The 18,699-nt window shown below is 33.2% G+C and overlaps 1 protein-coding gene and 5 non-coding genes across 6 annotated transcripts; all 6 read left to right on the forward strand.

Annotated features, from left to right (window-relative positions):
* Positions 1–8,896: 8,896 nt before the first annotated feature.
* LOC131181295 (U5 spliceosomal RNA) lies at positions 8,897–9,012 on the forward strand. The gene has a single exon (XR_009149922.1). It is a non-coding gene; the product is annotated as a U5 spliceosomal RNA (small nuclear RNA).
* Positions 9,013–9,249: 237 nt separating this feature from the next.
* On the forward strand, positions 9,250–9,409 carry LOC131181089 (U1 spliceosomal RNA). The gene has a single exon (XR_009149716.1). It is a non-coding gene; the product is annotated as a U1 spliceosomal RNA (small nuclear RNA).
* Positions 9,410–10,014: 605 nt separating this feature from the next.
* LOC131181306 (U5 spliceosomal RNA) lies at positions 10,015–10,129 on the forward strand. Its single transcript, XR_009149933.1, has one exon. It is a non-coding gene; the product is annotated as a U5 spliceosomal RNA (small nuclear RNA).
* Positions 10,130–14,223: 4,094 nt separating this feature from the next.
* LOC131180691 (uncharacterized mitochondrial protein AtMg00810-like) lies at positions 14,224–15,384 on the forward strand. The gene has a single exon (XM_058148055.1). It carries the CDS (start codon positions 14,224–14,226, stop codon positions 15,382–15,384), a length of 1,161 nt encoding a protein of 386 aa, XP_058004038.1.
* Positions 15,385–15,738: 354 nt separating this feature from the next.
* On the forward strand, positions 15,739–15,892 carry LOC131181111 (U1 spliceosomal RNA). The gene has a single exon (XR_009149739.1). It is a non-coding gene; the product is annotated as a U1 spliceosomal RNA (small nuclear RNA).
* Positions 15,893–17,574: 1,682 nt separating this feature from the next.
* On the forward strand, positions 17,575–17,770 carry LOC131181167 (U2 spliceosomal RNA). The gene has a single exon (XR_009149795.1). It is a non-coding gene; the product is annotated as a U2 spliceosomal RNA (small nuclear RNA).
* The last annotated feature ends 929 nt before the right edge of the window (positions 17,771–18,699 follow it).

An 18,699-nucleotide genomic window follows, 5' to 3' on the forward strand; every position in this document is an offset into this window, starting at 1 on the left:
TTTCTTACCTGTAAGAACCACCTATTCTGTTGCACAATACACCAAGCTTTATATTCGAGAAATAGTCAGATTGCATGGAGTTTCTACTTCCATAATATCTGACAAAGGGCCCCAATTCACTTCTAGGTTTTGGAGAAAGATGTAAGAGGCACTTGGCACGCAGTTAAACTTTAGTACCGCCTTCCACCCCCAGACAAATGAGCAGTCCGAAAGGACAATTCAGACATTAGAGGATATGCTTCGTATGTAGGGGTGGCCACGGTCTGATTTTGAATCGGAATCGAACCGGAACTGGTTCGGTCAAAACTAGACCAAAATTGGTCAAAACCAAAATCAGCTTCAAATCAAACCGAATCTGTCCTTTTGCGATTTGGTTCAGGTTCATATTTTTTAAGAACCGTGAACCGGCGGTTCCGAACCGGGTTGAATCGATGATTTCGAACCGAATTAAATCGGCGATTTAAATATAAAAAAATTCAATAAAAATGTTACCTCACTCCTAATTCATTTATATATATCATTAATTCTCTACACAATTATTCTCTGCATTTTCTTCAATTTTTAATATTTTTTCAATTTTTCTCAAATTCTCTAAATAATTATTTTCTACACTCATTTTAATTTTCAATACTCTCTCAATTTTCCTACTTTATTATTTTATATACTTACTGAAATTTTCAATACTATCTCAATTACTTTGTTATTACTTTAAATCCTCAATAAAATTTCCAATACCCTCTATTTTAATTTTTTTTCTCTTTTATACTTTTTAATTATCAATTATTATATAATTTTTAAAAAAAGGCAAGAAATAGTACTAGAAATTTTTATTCCTCTAAATCCTAAGGGATACATAGGCAAAATTAAGTTTGTACACTTTTTGCTAATTTCTTTAAAAAAAATTAATTTCATCTCTAATTTTTTAATCAGGTTTAAGTCTTATTAAATTTTTCTGAAAGACAAATTATTTTCTTTCTTTTTTTTCTTATTTTATTTTGATTGAAAGATTCCTAAGAAAAATTAAAATATTTTTATAAATATAACTTAAATTTTGAATCAATAAAAATTTTCTCTAATTTTTTTTGTCTAAACTACCCTTAAACTATCCCTAAGCCGCTTTCAAACCGTCCTTCAAATTGTCTTGAACCATTCTTTTTTGAATCGCCCTTCAAACCGTTTTAAACCGGGGCTCAAATCGGAACCAACGGTTCAGGAACCTTCTTCCAAACCGTCCCCTAGCGGTTTGGTTTAGGTTCATGATTTCATTGAACCTAAACTGGTGGTTCAGGAACCATAACCGGTGGTTCCTGAACCGTAGCCACCCCTATTCATATGTGTGTCCTGGATTTCGGAGGTCAATGGGATGATCAGCTACCCTTGGTGGAGTTTGCCTACAACAACAGTTATCATTCGAGTATCGGGATGGCACCCTATGAGGCACTATATGGCAGAAGTGTAGGTCTCCTTTGTGTTGGACGAAAATAGGAGAAGCAAAGGTGCATGATGTAAACCTAGTGCAATACACTTCTAAGATAGTTCCTTTAATCAGGGAATGATTGAAAACGACTTTCAGTAGGTAGAAGAGTTATGCAGATCCTAAACGGAGGGATGTAGAGTTTGCAATCGGCGATTACGCATTCCTAAAGGTTTCTCCAATGAAGGGAGTTATGAGATTTGGAAAGAAGGGCAAGTTGGCACCTCGGTATATTGGACCTTTTGAGGCTACTGATAGAGTCGGAGCAGTTGCCTATCGGTTGGAGTTACCACCAACCCTTTCTCATGTTCACCCTGTATTTCACATCTCCATGCTCAGGAAATACATACCTGATCCTTCTCAGGTGCTACATCCGGATACAGTAGAGCTGAAAGAAGACTTGACGTTTGAGGAGCAGCCAGTAGCCATAGTGGACTACCAAGTGAGGCAACTAAGATAAAAAAAAAATCCCTATGATTAAAGTTTTGTGGAGAAGCCAGTCAATGGAAGAATGCACCCGGGAGTCAGAGTGGGACATGCATAGCAATTATCCTTATTTGTTCAATATGTGTGTAATTCTGTTATTTTATTCTACCTTGTGTAAAAATTCGAGGACAAATTTTTTGTAAGGAGGGAAGAATGTAACACCCCTAATTTTTAAATAAATTATTTTATGGGTAAATATTAATATTTTATTTTATTTAAATTTTGAGAAATTATTTGAAATTTTTCAGATTTTAGAAATCAGGTTAAATTTTTCAAAAATGTGAAACTTGGATGATTTTTAAAAATTAATTTAAAGACCACGTAGCAAAACTAAAAATATATTTAGACTCTATGAATTTTTTTGAGTTTTCTTGAATTTTTTTTCAAAATTTTTGGGCCTCGTTTTTAGTCCCAGGATAGAGTAAAAATTCAATTTTGGGTATCCTGAATTGAACCGGCTGAATCGAACTTAACCGGGTCGGATCGATCAAATCGAACCGGCCCTTTTCCTTTTTCTTTCCTTCTCCCTCCCACATCCCGACTCTCTCTCTTCCCTTCCCTTTTTCTCTCTCCTCTCACCTCCCCACCGCCACCGCCACCCACCCTTCCTCACGCGGCGACCACCCTGGTACCCTTCCCCTTGTAGGCCGCTGCCTGGAATCGCCGAAAAATGCGCCCCAAAACTCCCCTTCGTGTAGCGCGCCGCTTCAAATTCCCGGGACTAATTTTAGTCGATCTGGCCACCGATTGGACCAGGTCTTGTCCTAAAATCCATTTACATCTTGAGAGCTTTCCATAGACACCAAGAACACTAAAATCCATCAAGCAGTTTGTCTAATTTTTGTCAGGAAAGTTTTAGCCCATTTCGACTTTTGAGCTAGATTTCTCGTAAACTGTGAACTCCACGAAAAATTTAAGAGTACCGAAGTGCTCCCCTTAGCGAGAACTTTGCAGAAATACTCATTTTAAATTTTTCTGACAACGTTTTTCAGTGAGTCCCATTGAACTTCGCAGTGTTTTTCTAAGTACTAAATGAGCTTAATAAATTTCGTAAAAATTATGCACTAACCCCGTGTTGTGGGCTTCTCGTAGGTACCTTCAATTCAAGGAAATTCAAAAGTTGCTCGGGTTTGCAATTTTAAGTCAGGCAGGCAGGCTACTGAAAAAGTTTTTGAATTGGGTCAAAATTATAGGCTACCTCATCATTTTCAGACATTATTCGTGGTAGGTTAAAAAATTATAATTCCTTTTGCGTTAGCTTAATAATATTGCTAAGGACCGCAGGGCAAAATTTTAGAATTTTTAGAGCTCATTTGGGTAGTTTTTGCAAAAGAGTTAATTATATGGACTAAATTGTAATTTTTCAAATTGTGGCTGTTGACTATTTGGATGGGCCCAAGAGGGGCCATGTGATGTGATTGAGTTGTAGATGTGTGACTTGTGATATAGAAGTGTATTTTGAACCATTTTGCAGGTTGGGTAAGTCCTAAGTATAGGAGAGATTTTGCTGAATTTTCGATACGACTTTGGGCGTCTTTGGTCCTTTCTAAACTTGTATTGAGTCAAATATATTAAATAATTATGAAATTATCAGGCGAGCCGGGATAGCCTTTTTCCTCCACCCAGCCGCAGCAGTGACCTCAGTTCAAGTCTGTAAGTAAAATATTAATTTTAATTATAACTTCAATATTATTATATGTTCAGAAATGCCCATGTATCACTTATAAATATGTATCTATGTAGTTAAATGCTAGGCACATTTTATATTGTATTTTTAATTGATGAAGTGTCATGGATATTGTTTATGGTAATTTGGAGCAGTGTGCGTACGTTAGTGTGCGTGTGGTATTGGATATGGATGGGACAGGTAGACGCGACTTAAGAGACACTCGCTGGGATCCGGTCCTTTATGAATAAGTTGGGGTAGGCACGACTCGAGATGATCTCGCTGGGCCCTGCATTTGGTTTATCTAGCGAAAGTCCAGCGTGAGAGACACTCGCTGGCAGATGTTGGATTAAGAGAGTTGTATAGGGGATCAGCTCCCATATATATACTGTTTGAACATTATTGGGTGTGTGAGTGCTCCAAATTGCCTTTTTGCTGTTATGATGTGATATGTATGAAAATTTCAATGGTGTTGCATTCCACTCATTATGATGCATTAGCTCTAGGTAGCTATAGAAAATGTAGTTAAAATTGATATTTTACTCTTTGAGTTGAACGATCACTCCAGTTCACCTTATTTTTCCAGGCTACAGGAGGATTACTTGTTGTGACTAATCTGCTTCTCTTCTTCACAAGTCAATTAGTAATATCTAATATATTTTGTACAATTTAGCCAAAATTTTAGACTTCGCATATGTTAGGAGTGTTTTAATCAATTTGGAACTGCAATATAATATTATGTTGAATTTGTAAGAACATTAAATGCATGTATGTGTGAGTGTGATTGGATTGGATGAGGGAGCTGAGCTCCCATTTGATTTATGACATGATGAGTATGTGGAGGGTGAGCTGAGCTCCCCAAATTGTTATAATTGTGTTTACAGGTCGGGCGAGTCAAAAACTCCCTGTTGTCTGGTCTATATTATGGCCGGACTCTGTCCGGTCGAATTCTTGAAATTGGACTTAAAATGGGACTTAGGATTGGTTAAGGAATAGTTAAACTTACTACAGGCCTCGGGGGCTTAAGGCTGGCCCAAGTCCTAGTGCCGATTCAGCCCATAGGTTGGGTCGTGACATGGATAATTTTGACATATAATACCAGCCAAATTTCCCTTCCAATCTTAATTAAATTTAAATGAAAAATTAACTGTTCTTCACTTTATTTATATTACGGGAAGATTCTGAGTAGATTATTGCATTTGATTTGCATATGATAAATACTGGCTTGAAATTTCAAGATTCTCTCTCTTCATATAAGAATTAGATAACAAAAATCATTCTTAATTTAAAAAATGCATTATTAATTTATTATGTTTTAAAATAATATTTTGCTATGTTTGGATTTGATCCTATGAATTTCAATACTACCTCTCCCCTCATGCGTTGATATAACAATAGTTTTAATTCTTAAAAAAATACAATAATTTCAAATTAAATATTGTAACAAACATATATAGTTTCATAAGGTCAAATTAAGGCATGAGTCATCTTGCATGCCACCATATCTTTTACTATTATAACACGTTAAGACTTAGCTCTAAGTTGTTAGCTTTTGCTTCGTTCTAAGAGTTAAATCTATAGGTTAACCTCCTTTATATATATATATATATATATATATATATATATATATATATATATATATATATATATATATATATATATATATATATATACTACAAGAAAAGTTAAAAATAACTACGAAAATTACCGACTACAAAATTTCGTGGGTAATTTACCGACGAATTACCGACGCTTTACCGACGAAAAGAGAAATAAAATTTAAACTAATTTTTACCGACGAAATTACCGACTAATTACCGACTAAAACTTTACCGACGATGTAATTTCGTAGGTAAAAGTGGTGCCTAACATTAGCGGCAAAAGTAGCGACCAAATAATAAAAATAACGACCAAATGTTTCGTCGGTAATTACCAACGAAACGCTTTTCGTAGGTAATAGTAAGAACAAAATAGAAAATAAAATTTTAAAAACAATACCTACGAAAAATTTTTCGTCGGTAATTACCAACGAAAAGTTTTTCGTAGGTAATATTAAGAAAAAAATAGAGAAGAAAATTTCTAAAAAGCTAAAAATTTTACCTACGAATTTTTCGTTTGGTAATTACCAACTAAATGTTTTTAGAGGTAATATTAAGAAGAAAATAGAGAAGAAAAATTCTAAAATGCTTAAAAAATTTTAGCTATAAATTTTTTTCATCAGTAATTACTAACGAAACGCTTTTCGTTGGTAATATTAAGGAGAAAATAGAAAATAATTTTTTTAAAAAAAATACCAACGAAAAATTTGTCGTCGGTAATTACCAACGAAAAATTTTTCGTAGGTAATATTAAAACAAAATAGAGAAGAAAATTTCTTAAAAACTAAAAGAAATACCTACGAAAAAATTTTCGTCGGTAATTACCAACGAAAAGCTTTTCGTAGGTAATATTAAGGAGAAGATAGGGGAAAAAAATCTAAAAAACTAAAAAAATTTTACCTACGAAAAAATTTTAGTCGGTAATTACCAATGAAAATCTTTTCGTAGGTAATATTTAAGAGAAAATAGAGAAAAAAAATTCTAAAAAACTAAAAAAATTTTACCTACGAAAAGTATTTAGTCGGTAATTACCAACGAAATACTTTTCGTAGGTAATATTAAGGAGAAAATAGGGAAAAAAATTTTACCTACGAAAAAATTTTAGTCGGTAATTACCAACGAAAAGCTTTTCGTAGGTAATATTTAGAAGAAAATAGAGAAAAAAAATTCTAAAAAACTTAAAAAATTTTAGCTACGAATTGTTTTCGTCGGTAATTACCAACGAAACGATTTTCGTAGGTAATATTAAGGAGAAATTGAAAATAAAATTTTAAAAAAATACCTACGAAATATATTTAGTCGGTAATTCGTCGGTAAATCACAAAAAATGTAAAATTCCCACATCGTTTGAGAATAGATTTGAGGGTTGTGAGTTTGTCTATAAAAGGAGAACTACCCTCCAACATAGAGCAATTGTGGCATAGTCACATATATGGGGTCTACGTTGGGCTCCACTAGTAATTTTTTTTAAGTCAATTAAATCTTAAAAAATTATAAATTAAAATAATTAATAATTAATATTTAATTTAAAAATTAAAAAATTAAAAAATTAAAAAATTAAAAAATTAATTTTAAAATTTTAAATTAAATTAAATTAAATTAAATTAAAATTTAAATTACATTTTAAATTAAATTAAATTTAAAGGTTAATTTAAATTAAAAAAAATAAAAATTAAATTAAATTAAAAAAAATAAAAATTAAATTAAATTAAAAATTAATGATTAAATTAAAAAATATTAAATAAAAATTAGCTACGAAAATTTGTTTTCGTCGGTAATTATCAACGAAAAATTTTATCGGTAAATAGTCGGTAATTTATAAGAGCAAAATCTCCTACGAAATTACCTACAAAAAAATTTAAATTTACCTACAAAATAATTTGTCGGTAAATTTAGCGACAACATTTTTTTCGTCGGTAAAAATTACCTACGCTAGTATTTGTGGACGAAAAAATTTCGTCGGTAATTCGTCGGTAATCACTGATTACCTACGAAATTTCAGTATATTTGGTCGGTAATTTTTGTAGCTATTTTTTTAATTTCTTGTAGTAACACATAGGAATGACATTTCATTGATAATGAACAAATATTTTATATTTTAAAGGAATATAATATACATAAAAAAATTGACTTAGTTTTCTTTACATTATATAAATATAAATCTCCTCATAAATTATAAGAAATGCATTTAAACCTCATATTTACGGTTAATTATTAGATATACCGTGAGTATTAAAAAATAATATTTGTTCTCTTACAGAAGAGTGAACCTTTCTTATAATACGAAAAGTGAGTCACATATAATTGTGAAAGAAGATGTATGTATACCGAGTGTATCTAATAATTTCTGTATATTTATATGAATAAAAGAGTATATATTTTAACTGTATTTTTAGTGCATTGTATAATTTATCTAAAAAAAGTGGTTGTTGAGAATATATATATATATTTTTTAATTTTTAGATTGCAAAGAAAGATTGGTTTATGAGTTTTAAATGAAGAAAATAATTATTTTTAAAGGAAATTTTTATTTAAATTTGATTTATTATAAATTTAAATATATAAATATATAGAACTTGTATATTTAATAAATAATCTTATAATAATAAATTAAATTTAAGTAAGAGAAATCTCACTAGGAAACAGATTTTGTCAAACTATACCGCAAAAGTGCAAAAATTAAATGGAAGCAGCAAGCACAACAATTTTATACCGAAGGAGAATAAAGACGCCGTTTACAGTATCCATATCACAAATACTTGCAATGCTTGCGACAGATTCAGCTTCTGGAATATGGTTGCGTTGACATTATTCGGACTCAGATGGTGACGCTATGATTCATTATCATTCACACCACTCTTTCCCTGTTCACCTACTCCCTCCTAATTTAAGAAAGCTATTTTGTTCTACTTAAATAAAAATAATATTTGAATTTTGATAAACATATTACAATAAATTATTCCCAATCCAATGGAGATAATTTTTTTTTCTTTATTTTATTTTATTTTATGTCAATAATTATTAAATTTATTAGATTTGCTTTTTTTTTAAATAAATCATATATATTTTCAATTTTGAAGGATTTGTGCTTTCTTTTTGTTAGAATTTTATTTGTTTTGTTATTTTATTAATAGATTAATCGGTATATAGTAAAAAACAAACGAATAAATTTAAACAAAAGAACAAATTTTCTTTTTAAGAGCATATTTTATTTTGGTGATTGTCATAGCATATTCAGAAAGAGAGCATTAAAAATTGCTATAAAAAAATATACTTCATCAACTAAATTTAGCTTTAAATTAATATATATGATTCATATATTTAGCTTTTAGTATATAAAAAATCAACATTGTCAGAAGGTTTTATACAATTGTACCTTTGATTTGTATTTTCATATATATTTTTATATATTTATTTTAAAAAAACTACAATTTCTAAAATGAATATGGACAATAATTTCAGCTGCAGCCCAAAGGTATAAATTAAAGGATGTGTTGGGGCTTTGGAGGTGGCTTTTTTTTTTTTGTTTTGATTCTATTGGCATGTATTGGCTAGCTTATGCTTTAGATTGGATGACGCAGTCCCACATCGATTGAAAAGCTAATATGCATGATTCTCACCTTTACGTGTAGCCAAAAGTGTAGCCAAAAGCTTTCCAACGTAGATAACATGAGCCATGTAATAAGCACAAAGCGAATTATTCTTTCGCCTTTTACTAAAGAATATCGTGTGCTTGTTACTGTAAAATGGCATATACTTATTTTTGAAGGGCTGATCTCATCAGAGCACAGCTCAACCAAAACTAGTACAATTTAATATTATTTTACAGCAATAAAGGGGTTCTTCACCAAAAGTTTATCATCTTCCTGTCACAGCACTTAAGCGTCTTCAAAAAGATGAGTAAAGCTGCAAAAACTCTCTTCTCCTCCATTCTTCACACATGCATTAAATCCCACATTGGATAGTTATGAGAGTGGAGAAGCGAATAGAACATATAAGTAGGAAGCTAATGGCTAATTAATAACATACTTACCTGGACGGGGTCAATGGGTGATGAAGGAGGCCCATGGCCTGGGTAGGTGGCTTCCATTGCACTTGGGAGGCGCATCTGCCTAAGGTCTCCCCAAGTGGGAGAGTCTATGTCATAATTTGTTGTAGTGGGGGCCTGCGTTCTCGTGGCCCCTGCGTTGCACTATTGCAAGGGACCGGCGCATCCCATCAATTCTAGTTTCGTAACTTCATTCCATTATTATATACATAAAATATGAGCCAAACAAAGCATATTTCCATATTGCTGCAATTCTACATCTCTTGAAATCGGCACCTCATACTATTCTATCTCTTTTCATTGAAAAAAATTGGCACTTGCCTATTTTTGGAAGTAGAGTTTTCCCTTAACAAAACAAGTTTAATCTTTTTTAAAGCCTTTATTTATATTTGTATTTATATTTTATTTTTTTGGTAAGGTTAAGCTGTTAAACATTGACAAAAGATACTATTCAGCAAACCATTTCTGTTCCTAAAAAATAATCAATTCGTTTCAGAAGGAAGAATACTCTGCAAAACTAGATACAAGAGGCCCAAAATAATATGAATAGAAATATATATGGACATGTATGAAGATGTTGAATGCCATTGTTTGAGTACCACATAACTACGCGTCACTGATTGCTGGATGTTGCTTGCTAAATACATATAGAATGATAATGCAATCCCACATCGCTTGAAAACTAATTCACAGAACACCAAACTTCCTATATAGCTAGTAGCTATCGAAATAGCATTTGTCGGAGCCATGTAGTAAGCACAGAGCAAGTTATTCTTTCTCCTTTTACTGAAGAATACTGTGTTCTTGCTAATGAATAGTGGCTTATGTCTAGTTTTCGAGGGCTGATCTCATCAGAGTGCAGTCTGAAATCAACACTAAGTATATTTTAATTTCATTTTATATCAGTAACAGGCTTTTTTCTACCAAATACACTGAATTACATAGACATTATCATTCTATAAAAAGAATTCCAAGCGTCTTACGAAGTTGAGTTAAGCATTTGATTAATTGAATCTAATTAAATTCTAATATTTACTAAACCAAATCAAGATGAGAGAATCAAAATTAATCAGAAAAAAAATATTTGATCGGTGGTTGTTGATTTTAATTAATCTAATTAATAAAAAAGTTATTATATATATTATTAATTAATTAAATATTAATAAAAATATTTATAATCTTTTTATTTATAAAAGAATCAATAAATATGATTTATTATTAATAAAAAATAAAATCAAATTTAATCAAAATAACTAAAATTTATCAGATAGATTCAATTATAACCAAACAACGCATATTAAAACTGGAGATGTTCATACATTTTCAAAAAAGTAATTGAAATACTTTAATATATGAATTTAACACCATCCCTCATTACCAAAATAAAAAGTTCTCTTGTTCCTATATGTCACAGCTTGAGGGAGCAATGACATATTTAGCATGAACAATCCACGATAGTTGTTTTTTCCATAACAACTCACAATGCCAAGGATGAGCACTGAACGTCCTCACATATTGGAAAAGATATTTGTTACCCTTTATGTAATTATCTTTACCTAAATTAGCTGCTGTATAAATATAGTAATAAGCTTTATATTAGCCTATAATAAGGGAGTAGTTAGTGCTGTAAATGTATTGATTAGTGCAGTCTCTGTGTATAAATTATGTACATCACGTTTGAAGAATATATACAATTTTCTTTCCTATCATTTCTATCTTATTTGACATGGTATCAGAGCGCCGATCTTGGTACTCTGTATAAAATTGTTCACCTTCTTCCGCTCGTTTTTCAATGTCAAAAGAAGTTTCAGACCAATCCAAATTAGACATTATGGATCCATCACATCCATATTACATCCACCATTCTGATCAACCAGGACACTTGTTGGTTCCAACTAAGTTAAACGGAACAAATTATCAATCCTGGTATAAAAGTATGACGCATGCTCTCATTGCCAAGAAAAAATTGGGTTTCATTGATGGATCTATCAAAATGCCATCATCCACGAATACCAACCGAATTTGAAAAATGGAACCAATGTAACAAAGATGATACTCTCATGGATATCTCATTCATCGAACTGATATAGCATCCAAATTTCATGAATGCCGAGACACCAAACAAGTGTGGGATGATCTTCGGGATCAATTTTCTCGTAAGAATGTCACTGCTATATTCCAAATCCAAAAGCAATAGCAACAATCACTCGGTACAATGTCCGTGGCACCTTACTACATCAAAATCAAAGCTTTGTGGGATGAATTAGAGATTCATCAGACACGATGACTTGCAATCGCACCAATGATCACTGCATCGAAAGAGAGGAGGATAAATTGATGCAATTTCTCATGGGGCTCAATGATCCTTACAAGATTGTGAGATCCAACATATTCTTGATGAAACCATTACCCAACGTTAAGTCAAGCATACTCCATGATCATTCAAGAAGAAACCCAAAGAACAGATTGGTCCAAGCATCACCGAGAATTTCTCCAGAGTGCCGCTTGAGTCGGTCATCACACAAAAAGGTGCTAAAGAAAAATTTTGTGAACACTGCAACAGGTCAGGCCATAATATTGATGAGTGTCGCAAGTTAAAATATCATTGCAAATTTTGTGACAATAGTGGGCACACAAAAGATCGTTGTCGACTCAAAAAGGCTAACCAAAATGCTAGATCCATACAATCAATCAACAATCGAATCGGGGACGTTTCACCAATTGTCATGAAACAACAATTGGGGAGACAACGATTTAAAAGCTCGGATTTCCAGTTAATTTTACCAATGAACAATTGCAAAAATTAGCACAGGCTTTGACGATGATTAATCAAAATAAAAATTCTGGCAATGGAGATATATTCGCTAATGCAGCAGGTATAATCTCTCCATTTAATGCTTTTTCAAATTCAGTTGTTAAGCCGTGGATTCTCGGATACGGGCTACCGATCATATCACCTCTGATCCTTCTCTTCTCACACAAATTCAGCTTCCTTCTGTTCCTCTTGTTAATTTGCCGACTGGTGCCACTGCCAACATTACACATACTGGCACAATGTCTTTTAATTCTCAACTAGTTTTAAAAAATGTGTTGTGTGTTCCCTCATTCAAATTGAATCTAATGTCTGCCAGTAAAATCACTAATGCACTCAATTGTTGTGTTATTCTTTTTCCAAATTTCTGTGTTTTACAGGACTGCCACGGGAAGATGATTGGCTCTGCAGACGTAATGGCGACTCTACTACATACATCCTTCAACCCCTTCACCACTGCATATCACACATCTCGGTCTTCTTATCTATGGGATTTGCGATTGGGTCACCCATCCTCATCACGACTTGCACCCATTCTATCTTTTTTAAAACTTTCCAGCAATATTGATAATAAATGTAACACTTGTCCTTTAGCAAAGCAGACTCGTCTGCCCTTTCCTACAAGTTCTATATCTACAAAAAGTTCTTTTGAAATCTTACATTGTGATGTTTGGGGACCACATAAAGTCCCTACACATTCAGGGGCGAGATTTTTCCTTAGCATTGTTGATGACTACACTCGTTGTTCTTGGGTCTTTTTAATGCACAATAAATCTGAAACAACATCTTTGTTACAACGATTTGTGGTTTTTGTTCAAAATCAATTTCATAAATCAATTAAAATACTTCGTACAGACAATGGTACTGAGTTTCTTCCCATAATTTCTTTTCTACAAAAAAATGGTATTGAGTTTCAAAATACATGTGTCTATACTCCGCAGCAGAACGGAGTCGTTGAACGAAAACATCGTCACATCTTAAATGTTGCTCGCTCCTTACTTTTTCAATCAAATGTGCCACTTCATTTTTGGGGAGAATGTGTTTTAACAGTCGTATATTTAATCAATCGGCTTCCTTCACCCTTACTCTCTAATCAGTCCCCTTATGAAAAATTATACCAAAAGCCACCTCCTCTTCAACATCTCCGTGTGTTTGGGTGTGAGTGCTATGCCACTATTGTCCAACCTAAGCAAAAATTTTCTCCCGAGCTACACTGTGTTTTTCTTGGCTACCCACATCATCAAAAGGGATATAAATTACTTGATCTTGTCTCTAATCAAATTATTATCAGAGAGATGTTACCTTTAATGAGAATATCTACCCATTCATGACTTCAGAATTACATTCCTCTTCAAGAACTGATTCACCATTAGCCTCACCTCTACAATTATTCCAAAATATTGCCATAGAACCTGACACATTACCAAAAATAAATTCAGATCCTGCCTCAACCAAATTTAGATGATACCTTCCATAATAATATCGATTCCTCCATTCACAGTCCATCACCAAATCCTTCTGCACCTATCGAAGCCCAGCACTCATTGATCAACCCAATATATCACCACCTGATCCTCCACGCCATTCCACTCGAGATAAACATCCTCCTGCATGGCATGATTCTTACATTCGCCTACTCAAACCAATGATCCTACTAAAAGGGTTTCACAAACAGTACAAGGTATCCACTCTCATCTTTCCTTTCTTTTAATCGCTTTCTCTTCCTCTCATAAACATTTTCTGGCAAGCATTTCTACTCATACAGAACCACAGACATATGATCAGGCCGCCGGTCATCCCCAATGGGAGAAGGCTATGACTGCTGAACTTGAAGCATTAGAACGGAATCACACTTGGTCATTGGTTCCTTTACCTCATGGTATTAAGCCTATTGGATGTCGTTGGGTTTATAAAATTAAATATAATTCTGATGGAACTATTGAACGCTATAAAGCTCGATTAGTCGCTAAGGGCTATACACAGGTTGAAGGGATCGATTATAAGGAAACCTTTTCCCAACCGCTAAGCTCACCACTTTGAGATGTCTTTTATTTATTCTTCTTTGCCGCTAAACCGTTTACCTATCAATTAGATGTGCGTAATGCATTTTTACATGGTAAATTAAATGAAGTGGTATATATGCAACCGCCACCTGGATTGCGCCGACAGGGGGAGAACAGAGTGTGTCGGCTTCATAAGTCCCTCTACGGTTTAAAACAGGCCTCCAGAAATTGGTTCTCTACATTATCCAATGTTCTACAAGAAGGCGGCTATACACAGTCTAAAGCTGACTATTCCTTATTCACCAAAGTTAATGCATCATCTATTACTGTTATTCTCATATATGTTGATGACATATTATTGACAGGGAATGATGAACAGGAAATTAATCGCCTCAAATCATATTTACTTCAGCACTTTCATATCAAGGATTTGGGCGACCTCAAATATTTTTTGGGGATTGAGTTTTCCCGTTCCAATCAAGGCATTTTTATGTCACAGAGAAAATATGCCTTGGATGTGCTACACGACGCAGGACTCACAGGTGCTAAACCGGAGAAGTTTCCGATGGAACAAAATTGCAAATTGGATCTTGATGACAATGAAAAATTACACGATGCTACCAAATATAGAAGGTTAGTTGGCAGATTAATTTATCTAACTGTGACTAGACCGGACATTGTTTATTCAGTTCGTGTGTTGAGCCAATTTATGCATGAGCCATGTAAATCTCATTGGAATGCGGCAATTCGTGTCCTCAAATATGTGAAAGGAAATCCTGGTCAGGGATTATTTTTGCCATCTAATAATAATTTGCAATTAAAAGCATTTTGTGACTCTGATTGGGGAGGTTGCCGAACAACTCGAAGATCGGTATCAGGATATTGTATTTTCCTTGGTCCTTCTCTCATATCTTGGAAATCAAAAAAACAGACAAATGTTTCTAGATCATCTGCTGAGGCAGAATACCGAGCAATGGCGAATACTTGTTTGGAGCTAACTTGGTTAAGGTATATCCTTCATGATTTAAGAGTATCACAAGTAGGTCCTTCGCCACTTTACTGTGATAATCAAGCAGCACTTCACATTGCTGCAAATCCAGTGTTTCATGAGAGGACAAAGCATATTGAGATAGACTGCCACATTGTTCGAGAAAAAATGATGTCAGGAATTATTCGTCCGGCGTATGTTTCAACTAAGATGCAATTGGCAGATATTTTTACTAAGCCCTTAGGCAAAGAAACCTTTGAATTTTTACGCAGCAAGTTGGGAGTGTTAGATCTCCACTTACCAACTTGAGGGGGAGTATTGGAAAAGATATTTGTTACCCTTTATGTAATTATCTTTACCTAAATTAGTCAGTATAAATATAGTAATAAGCTTTATATTAGCCTATAATAAGGGAGTAGTTAGTGCTGTAAATGTATTGATTAGTGCAGTCTCTGTGTATAAATTATGTACATCACGTTTGAAGAATATATACAATTTTCTTTCCTATCATTTCTATCTTATTTGACATCACAAGATAATTAAAGCAGCGTAAACTCTCTCGTCCTCCCTTTTTCACGCATGGCATTAATCCCACATCGAATAGATGAAAAGTTGAGGAGCGATCAGAACATATAAATAGGAAACTAATGACTAACTGACATCATACTTACCTGGAAGGGTTCAATGGGTGATCAATAATTCCTATGGCCTCGGTAGTGGCTTCCATTGCACCTAGGAGGTGCATCGCCTAAGGTCTCCGGAGTGGGAGAGTCTACGTCATAATTTGTGGCGGTGGGGGCTGCGTTCGCGGCCCCTGTCAATTTAGTACTAATCTTTGGATTTACTGGCAACGTGGAAGTCGTTTGCTTCAAGTCGGTCCTTTCACTCCTTGTGTGTTGTGTAAGCATGGTTTTAAATTGCGTGTCGCATGTAATGGTGCAAATTTTATTGGTAGAAATAAATAAAATTAAGATATTCAACTATATATTAAGCAATTTATCATCTATCATATTTGGATATCATTAACATTAACTAATTTAGACCTGAAATAATTATATAAATTGTAAATACCTAACCTTATTACTATCAAAATGAATGTCTAGAAGGTTCTTAATAGTCTTAACTTTTTCAACATTTACACTTATACTTAGTTTTAGCAAATAGGAAATATTTAAAAATTAAAATTGTATTTGATGTTATTTTGTAATTAATAATTATTTTAATAAAATTAATTCTAAAAATGTTTCAAGAAGCAACAAATAACAATTATATACTTTTTTTTAGAAAAATAAATCAACATTATAAAAAATACACATAAACTATAAGTTTAACAATAAATATAACATTAATAACAATTTTCAACAATAAACATGCAAGAAAAAAAAAAGAAAAAAATCAGTAAATAATTGACATAAATACCAAAAATATAAAGAACACCTACATTTTTAAGACGTTACAACTTGCAAAGTTGTAGAACTTATAATAGAGTAGAGAATAGAGAATGTAAAGGCCTTTTGTTTGCAAAAACAAATTTAGAACACTCAATACGGGACTGCTCACTGCTGTCTTTTGTTTCCAAGTAAGAGAAAATGAGTTATGAAGGTGCATACAAGAGAATATAGTATTATTTAAAAGTAAAAAAGTGAGTTTGGATTGAATTATTACTTTGAATTATTCTCTACTATTTTAGACTAAAATTAGGTAATTTTGGGTGATAAAATTATGTGATTTCTGCCCCTCACCAGCTCACAAATTTTGCCACATAAGTAATGGCCATTACCGTTATTTAACAATGGTAACGGCCATTATTCTGTAAATCAAAATAGGCCCGTAAATAACGGTCTAACGGGTAACGGCCTCCTTTAAAACCTATAAATAACGGCCATTACGTTACATAACAACCGTTATTTGATTCCATGGTGTGGAGTTAATCCAACTTAATTTCGAAAGAAAATATTGCAAGTAATTTCAAGTTTATATAAAATAGTCTCTTTAGCTCTGTCATAATTGTCATTTTGATGTTGGATATTAAAAATGGAAAAAATATAAGTGCCTATTGGCTTGGCTATTTTCTAGCTGTCGTTCTTTAGTAATATTTCTGCAATTGGTAGGCATTGTGAATTTTATTCAGTAAAATGTTAATCAGCAGCAAAATGAAAATTCAATCAGTAAATGCACTTTGACAAGTCCTACACAAATCATTAGGAAATTAAGATAATTTAAGGCAAAAGTTGAAATTTGTGATGATTTGTAAATCTATTTCTTTTTTGGTCATACAATGTATAAAATTTTCTCCAAGTTAATCACACGCATTGCATATAATATGCCTCCTCCAGACACAAGCAATTGTACTTTTTAGCTTTCAAGACTTGGAAGGACAAATATGTTTATTTTGTAAAGAGGGAGCTAAAGCCAATACAGTTATCCCACATTGACAAATTAACAGGAGTTGCCAAGACTGAGGGAGCTTTAAAAGAAGCATGAGAGATTAGTTAAAGCATACCTTTCTCGGCCTTTTGGCTAAGATCAAGTGTAGTATCTGTTCTTATCAGTTTAATATCTGATACGTGGGCCATCGGTTCACATGATATTAAATTAATTTTTCTAGGGGGAGGGCATATCATGGTAGCTTGCTACTAGGGCTCTCGAGCGTCGCCCTTGCGTTGCACTATTGCAAGGTCCTGGCGCACCCCACTAATGCTAGTTATGAGAATCTTCTAGAAAATACTTAATAAATGAAGATTTAGGAAGGAGCTCCAAAGTTGATAAGATTTTTGTTAGAATTTTCGGTTCAATTATTGCTCTGAACATTTTTTTACTGGTAAAATCAGCAAATAGTATTTTAAGAATATTTAAATTAATTAATCAATATTTAAATAATTTTAGGAAAAGTGATATTATAAATTCACTTAATCTCAAATGATGATATTTACTTTGTGTAAATTTCCTTCAAACTTCTGTTTTCTTGATTTGAAGAAAACATGGGATTTGGCTCTATGGCATCTAGGGAAAGTAAATTCCTGCCACCTGTATTCTACAAGTATTCTCTAGTTCTTCCCTACCTAAAGTTTTTGAACTACCTTCCCTTCTTCCCCCTAATGCATATTGCCCTTCCATTGATCTCAGAGTTGCTTGGGTCTCAGTTGAATAGACCAGGTGCTTCTCAATATTCGAAACATGCCCTCCTGAAAGCGGATTCATTTTTGCTTCCTGCTCTGCAAGATCTGTAATTTCCAGTTCTTCTTTTGTTTTCTGAATTATCATCAAGCAGGAATCTTCTCTGTGAGCTTCCTGCATAGGCTAGTGGTTCTCTGTCATCTTTGTCTCCAGTGAAGATGAATGCTATAAGGAAGGATCTTGGTGGTGTTGATATTTTCTCTGCTAATCCAATGCCTCTTTCTTGAACATGGAGCATTTCTAAGCATTTGTTTAATCCAGAACCATCAGGAAGTCACAAATTGGATTTGCAAGTGATAATTTTCAACTTGCTAGTGGATTTTGTGGACAAGTAAGGAAAATGAAGAATGATGAAGCATTGCTTGCTAAATTTGTCAACTTCTGGTTCACATACTAAAGCCCAGGATGATCCCCATCTAATGTTCCATCCGTATTAGGGTTCTTGTA

This window comes from Hevea brasiliensis, chromosome 6 (genome assembly GCF_030052815.1).
Source record: "Hevea brasiliensis isolate MT/VB/25A 57/8 chromosome 6, ASM3005281v1, whole genome shotgun sequence".
Lineage (NCBI taxonomy): Eukaryota > Viridiplantae > Streptophyta > Magnoliopsida > Malpighiales > Euphorbiaceae > Hevea > Hevea brasiliensis.